This window comes from Mesitornis unicolor, unplaced genomic scaffold (genome assembly GCF_000695765.1).
Source record: "Mesitornis unicolor isolate BGI_N332 unplaced genomic scaffold, ASM69576v1 scaffold54520, whole genome shotgun sequence".
Lineage (NCBI taxonomy): Eukaryota > Metazoa > Chordata > Aves > Mesitornithiformes > Mesitornithidae > Mesitornis > Mesitornis unicolor.
The window spans coordinates 1-7,604 of record NW_010161398.1 but is presented as its reverse complement, the minus strand read 5'-3'; the positions used below and the strand labels follow the sequence as shown (position 1 = coordinate 7,604).

Genomic DNA, 7,604 nt, shown 5'->3' with positions numbered 1-7,604 from the left:
ATACGGCTTAAAAACACGAATGTCCTCAAATCCTTCTAATTATAACAACAACTCTGCCTTCCTCCTTAAGTAGTTCCTCTTTCCTCCTCAGACAAACCAACCAAATCTGAATCATTCGGAATATCCAAAACCCAAGCTTGAATGCAATTTCTTCTCTACCAGCTTTGCTTCTGCAGCCTCTCTTAATGTCTATCGTAGGAGTGAGTCACAGTCACCATTCTCAGTGATCTCCCAACCAATAAGTCCAGCTTATGGAATCAATAACCTTACAATTTCAGCATTGCCCATATGATGTCGCTTTGTATCTGGTATCTTACATTATACTAAAGCTGTCAGATAGGCTTCAAAGGGCAAAAAACCAGCTCCAGATCCAATCGTATCAGGATGAAACAAGCAGGAAATACACAAGAAGAGCTGGCTACGGCACAGAGGAACATGTGAAATACACTCTGTGGTTTTCCAAAGTGCTTCCTTTAGAGCAATTCTTACCTTGGTCTGGATCAGAGCTTTGCAGTCGTTAATACTGAATCCATCAGATCTGAAGTCCTCATTGTCTTTAACATTTGACTCCTCAAAAAAGTCATCCTGGCTCTCCAACAAGTCCTAATAAAGCAAAATTTGCATTTTCTTTATTAATTTCTACCTGATCTCAGAACATACAACCTACAGAGAAGTCTCCCTCAAATAACAATAACCAGGAAATTTCACTTTCTGAAGCTGTGTTTTATTGTTTTGCCCCCTTGCATTGAAACAGTTTTATGCCAAAACAAGTTCTACACACGAGTCTAACTGTGACTTAAAAGAAATCAACAAAAAAGTCATTTCCAATTAAAAGTAGCCTTAACCTATATCAGAAAATAGCTGAGAAATCTCTCTCTGTGAGTATTGTTAAATACAGTTTTCCAGTAACAGAAAAAAAGTGATGACCTAAGTTTAAGCTGCCTGGGCATTGACCTAATGCTGGTGTATCTATGGGCGAGAAAGAACAGAAGGCAAGTACAACCACTCTGGAGAAACAGCAGTGCTAGGTTAGCAGTTGGACTCGATGACATTAAAGGTCTTTTCCAACCAAAGTGATTCTCTATGAAATATGTTCACAGGAGGAAAAGTGAATGCAGTAACCCCTGCCATCCTTCAGCAATCAAATTAGCAATTGAACCATTACTTCTGAAAACCACTTGTGACTAATCCGTCCCAACTAAATAACCTGGTTGAAGACTAAACCATCCCTGACAGCTTTATCTTCTCAAAACAAGACATTAAACAGAGACATTTCTGCTTGAGATCTTTCAATACTGCTGGTTTGTTCTCAGATCAAAGTAAAACATCCTCCTCTCCCTCAAGCCTTACAAAAAGAGGTAGAATAATCTGAGGAAAAGGGAAGTGCAGCACACTTTCTGTTTGTATACAGTAAAAACACCCAGTAATTACTTTAACAGCCTCTTAGGTTCACATCTGATTTACACTTAATGGAAAGATATCAGAGGCTAACAGTTTTCTCATACTCAAAAAAGAAAACTATCTTACCACGCACACATCTGAAAGCTGATTCTACATCAGTACTAAAGCTGAACGTACCACTTAATGAAAGAGGGTGCTACATAACGGAGACTTCAGTGTAAAGACAATCCGAATCGGATCCTGCACCATTTCATAGTCACTCACACATAACAGTGAGAAAACATTAGACTATGATTTTAAAAGGCTCTCTGTAAAAAAAGTGTATGACTCACCCAGATCTGGTTTCTCATGTATTTACATGTGTAGCTTACAGAAAATCAGAGTCATACCCAAGTGTTTGTACTGGCATACTCACAAGCAGTTGTTCAATTACCTTTTGATCCACATCTATTCCAAGAACGCTCAAGAGGTTTTCTTGACAATGAGATTTACTCCTGGGATGTCTTATGCTGGGGGTATTATCAAAGTCTCCAAGTGTTCTCCATATGTTTCCAGAATCAATGCTAGAAAGGAAAACACAATCTGAGGTTACAAGGTGGGTGTGCAAATATATATCTTAGTTGTTTTCACTACGTACAGTTGTCTGCTAGCCCACCTTGATCTAAAAAGCAACTTACCTCAAAACTCTTTCTGTGTTCGTTCAAGCTATCAACCCAATGTACTAATGAGCCTGCAGGACAATTAACGGAAACGGTAACTGGACGATTGGGCTCCTCAGATAAGAAGTGCATTAGGAGCACATTTCAGAGATTGCTACATGCCAACAGCTCGGATGATCCAATTGCTCCTGCGAAAGGTGGGTAGAGTTCAGCCCTATTCATTCTGCACTTGGCTTTTTGTGTCTCTCAAACCTTTCTCCTCCCTGTCAAGTCACACTTCTGCTGCTGCTCAGGTGGGTGACCTGCATCTGCTCTGGACACACATGGACACAAAAGAAGCCAAAGGCACACACGACTGAAACAGTGAGAATTAAAGAACTCCCTCTACGCAGTACTCTGTGTTCTTACAGTGCGTTCTTCCTACATCCATCCACTGGCTTTCTGCTTATTGCAGGGCACAGTTATCATTGATCTTAGTTATTCACCACAGCAGATCAGGGCTTTTGTGCTTCAGTTGGTACCCTGCTATAATACTGCAGTCCCTTTTACATATATATTGTATTTCTCCACAAGCTAGAGGCTGATTAAAATATAATGTACATGCAAGGAACTTGCTGAAAGGATGCCCAGATTAAGGGTTTTCATTACATTTCTTGTGATTCTTAGGACACTTCTGAAGTATGGCCTGACCCAGGTTTCCAAATACAAAGCCTCAGATGTATGCAAAAATAACTACAATGATGTCCAATAACTACAATACTGTTCAGAAACTGCTGAAGTTTCCCTCACAAACATGTAACATCTAAAAGCGTTTCAGCTGTCTTAACGAGACCAAAGTTAATGACACTAATTGCTATTAACATAAGCCCAGGAAAGAAGCCAGATGCGCCACAGATTCTGGAGCACATCTGGTTAAACATTGGAAGAAGTCACCGCCTGAGAAAAGTGGGAAATAAAGAGAGTGGGTTGTCAGCAGAAGCAGTAGCAACGCTTGTGCTCCAGACGACGGCAAAACAAGTCAGATGTGTTGTAAGGAAAGGACAAGCAAACAGGAAGAGCAGGCTGCTGCTGGGTGCTCAGGCATTCCAGAGGCTTAGTCATAAGAAGGCACACCAAGAGCAGGAAAACTTCCAAGCAGGAATTAATAACTTCTACATATTCCCTTCCTTGTTTTCCAATGGTTAAAACAATCCACTTCCTTTAACAACGCAGTACAAAACTGCTAAGATCTATACGCTGACAGAGCGTAGTGATAAAAAAGATTTGTAAGTTCTTCTGCAAGTACCACTGATTTATAAATTACAAAATAACCCAGTGTAATCACTGAGGAACTTTTTTTAAAAAAAAAACAACTATTGATCTAAACTCATTACCAAAGTTGATTCTTCCTAAGTTCAGGAAACCCAGCATCGTCATTACTTGTATCAAGTAGTACTTGGTCTAAGCTTCTTATGCTCTCTTCGGACTGTGATACAAAGATTTCTGGGAAGCCCAACTTAAAGATATCCTCATAGCTGTGGTTTGCCTAGAAAAAAACACAGTTTTATTACACACATTAGACACAGTTCATGAAGACCTAGTGCAAAGACCGCAACGTTTCCAGAGGTTGTATTATTGACTGGTTTGATAAATTTGTATGAATATTAATGGCACAGAGGGACTGTCCCCATAATCCAGTGTTTTGAGTATTCACCTAGAATTAGAGGAGCAGAAGCAAGAGTCCAAGAGTTTCTGATGAACCTTGGTCTCTACTTCCTACCCAATTCAGCCAAATGCTATAGTTACCAATCAGTACTCGCACTGTGTAAGTCCACATAAAAGCTGGGACCAGTGTGTCTCTATATCCTTGCATTTGCAACAAACCTTTTCCAGCCTGTGCTAAAACTCAGAGCCAGATTTGCAAACTGTTCCTCCTCGGGCAGTGATGAGGAGGAGGTTTGGAGAACTGAGCACATAGCGACAGGAGTGAACCCAAAAAGGGTTATCTGAAGACTAAGACAGACATACATAAGAAAATCCTATCCTAAAGGGATGTTATCATGCTATCTGGTCCAGAGCTTTGTCCTTTTATTCCTTCAAAGAAGGAATTCCTGTGATTTTCTAAATCAAAGCAATTGACTTCAAAACCTGCAGAGGGGCTGCAAGATTTGTGTGTGTGTTATCTTTACTACTGCCTACTTCAGTGGGTGCTGCTCCAACAACATTGGGGTATATTTCTGTTTACGTAGTAGCTTTGTACTGATTATAAAAAGACGAATGCACAAATTTCACAGACAAGCTTTTCATACAAATCCTCTATATCCTATTATATCAGAACACTCCAGGGCTTAAACAAGTGCAGTAGTCGCAGTCCCTCTTACAACGGCCAGTATTTAAAGAACACATTTTTAAAAAGTTATTAAACTCATTCAGTCGCGTACACAAAGTATCCAGCTATTTCAAGGAAATTGTTTTCATCTCAAATAAATGATTCTGCTCAAAAATGACAAAATAGAATTAACTGAAGCATTAGGGATTGCAGGTCAGGCCTCTGACCTCAGATGATCTCTGAAGGTCCCTTCCAACCTACCTGGACTTTTTCCTGTTGACCATACAGAAGTCAGAGCCCCAACGTGAAGAAGTTACGGTCTCCAACAAACAGCACAGAAAGCACAGGGATGAAGGACAAGCTACACCTATACCCTACACCCAAAGACATCTCAAACAAGTGTTTCTCCACCCTGAGACAAGAACAGGCAACTTCAAATTCTAGGCAGGCTTAACTTACTTAGCTCGTACCGGACATGTTTGCCTTTAATAAATGCAAAAATAAAGCAAAGGCTTCAGTAAAATTAAGAGCCACTGCGTTTGGAAAGAAACCAATCTGCTCTGTTGTATTTCAGCTCCAGCCATCACATATTCTCTGTTTTTCAACACAAGTCTCCTTGTCCCCAGTTTCCAGCATTACAAACAATTTAAATTCTCTGTGCATACCAATAACCACGTATCCTGTGATCTCCACTCCCTCGATTCTGTGCTTTCCCTGGTCATAACTATTCAATAGGTAAAGTTCCCAGGCAAGGGAACCAGAAAACCCTCAGTTCCCTACGCACACTAAAACTCATCTAAGTCTACAATGAGTAGCTATTATTGCTACTGATTAACTCTGTGGAAGCCTTAGCAGATTCCTCTCTTTCTTTTCACACGTTTTAATCTAGCATAAAAGTAGTAAGAACGAGGGTGCTTTGTTATGTATCTGTACGTACTTATCTTCCTCTTGTTAGTTTGCTTCGCTTTGGCGATGCCTGTTTGGTAAACACTGAAACACATTAATTGCAGCAAGGTATAATCCTTAAACAGAATGCTTTTTGTGCTGATAAGGAAACATTATATAGCTTAGTATTTATGCAGATTATCAGTTCTAACATATTAAGAGAGGACGTAACGTCCTACGCTAGACAATGAATTATACCAAATTATTTCCATTCATTTTTTGGAGTCATTACCTTCCACCCACAATCAGTCTAAAATCCTAGAAAGATGGCTGGATTATTCAGGCAGTGTATTAAATAATGGAAGTTCTTGTTTTTCCCAGTTTCTAACTCCATTTTCTGTTGGTTTACGTCAGTAAGCTTGCAGGCAGCTCACAGAATTTCTGTCCATCCTGGTTTTGTTGCCTCACATCAGGATTTTTTGTTTCCTACGCTCATTCTTGTCTAGCTTTTAAATCCTGTGTGCTTCGGGGCAAGGTTCATGGTTTCTACCTGCTTATTTATTCCCAGTGTCTAAAGCAAAGTAGTGCATTACATTCTTCAGAGCTCTCCAGCAGGATAACTTAAGTATTTGTCAAACACTGTAAAGAAGCTGCTTTTGTTCCACTTGAGTTAGCTGCAAAGTAGCTTGACAAGTTTCTCTCCCAGTACAGCGTTATCCTCGACAGAGAAGACATTCAGATACAGATCTCGAGATGCAGGAAGCAGTAACACAGACATGTCTGGTCATTGTTTTCCTATTAACACATACCTCACTCGGAGAGCAGAAGTGACCAGCAGAAGCACTGCGGTGTCCACTGCTTAAATCCCTATCAGCTCTGGAAGTTTCTGTTGACTTCACCAAAACTTCAAGATTATGACTGACTCTCTCCGATTTGTCCAAGGACTCCCTGAAGCCTTCGAAATCACCCCAGGAACTGCTGAGTTCTGAGATACTGCAACTGCTCTCAGAAAACCCCTCACAACTTCTCCCTCTGCTAGTCACTACAGGGAGGCTTTGCTGCATGACTTCAGGCTTAGTAATTTCTTCATCATTTGTCGTTTCATTCCAGTTACAGTCACCTTCAGCGAGAGACACACCACCTACTCCAACTGCTAGGTCCTTCAGAGACATTTGGCGAGATGTTTCTGTACTAGTGAGATTTTCTACTAGTGACAGGCTCTAAATCTTTGTTTAGGAAAAAGTCATTTGTCGAAATCTGTCCAGCAAAAAAAGGCTACTGAAGAGCAGTTGCATTTGAAATCTGAGTATTTCCAAAATAGAAAAAATTCTTCATTTCACCCCAAAGAATAACAGCAACACCGCTAAACCAAAACAGGATGTCCTTCAGCCTCTGCCCCAGCAATCAGCATGCGCATGTTATTCAGTCTCACTTTCTGGGTAGGGTATTAGCCTGCAAAGAAAGAATTATAAATAAATACTTCTGTGATAAGGCCTGTGTAGGAAAAAAGAATGAGAGCTGATAAAGTAGGAGAAAGAACGCTCAGATTAAAATAAACACCTTCCAGTATTACACAACTGAAAGTTGCCACAGGCAAAATAATTTAAAATTTACACTTAACCATCTGCCTACACCACGAAAAAGCCATCGGTGAATAATATTCAGAAAACACTTAACAGAAGTTGTAGGATATTGAGTACTGATTGAGTATACAGGAGACAAACTGCAATAACTACAGACAATATCCAACACACATTATATTCTCTAACTACTTATTTAATCCATCTCATGCATACGCAAACAGTGCTCTTTTTGTTTGCATGGGCTTTCCCTGTCCGAAAGATTATTGAAGAGGTGATTGTGGCTCACAGCAACGTGAGAGCCAGCCATTTAATCCTGTGAAAAATACAGTGCTTCTAATCATTTCAGCAAGGAAGGCAGCTTTAAGAAGTTCAGCTTGGCACCTGTAAATTATACAGGCAATACTGCGGTTATCATTTTACATTAATCACGTCTCCTCGAGCATTTTTCCAACTGACGAGCTTGTTTCGGGGACAGGTTAGGAACTAAACCAAAACCGCTCCTGAAAGATCGGTCACTATCAGATATTTTATGTGCAGACAGAACAAATCTTGGGGTTTTTTTCCCCAAAATTCACCTCGAAGGTGGTACAGGACCGGCCGGGCGCACACCCCGGGAACGGCTGGACCTCGGCCCGCAGCGCTGGGCTCTGGAGGGCGCAGCCAGGACGGGGGGACATGGGGGCTGCCCGCCACCGGGGCATCCTTCCTGGGGAAGGAGCCGGGCAGGGGAAGCCCCGCCGGGCGGCGGCCAAGAGCCCGTCCCCGACC

At 41.1% G+C, this 7,604-nt stretch overlaps 1 protein-coding gene across 1 annotated transcript; it reads right to left on the bottom strand.

Moving 5' to 3' along the window:
* Positions 1 to 446: 446 nt before the first annotated feature.
* On the bottom strand, positions 447 to 6,425 carry LOC104535311 (chromosome unknown open reading frame, human C14orf79; the record flags this gene model as incomplete). The annotated part of the gene is made up of 6 exons (XM_010192656.1): positions 6,068 to 6,425; positions 5,894 to 5,927; positions 3,924 to 3,933; positions 3,434 to 3,585; positions 1,835 to 1,964; positions 447 to 603 (listed from the first exon to the last, which is right to left on the bottom strand). Coding segments are annotated over exons 1-6 (841 nt in total), but the record flags the coding sequence as incomplete, so codon positions are not given.
* Positions 6,426 to 7,604: the final 1,179 nt, after the last annotated feature.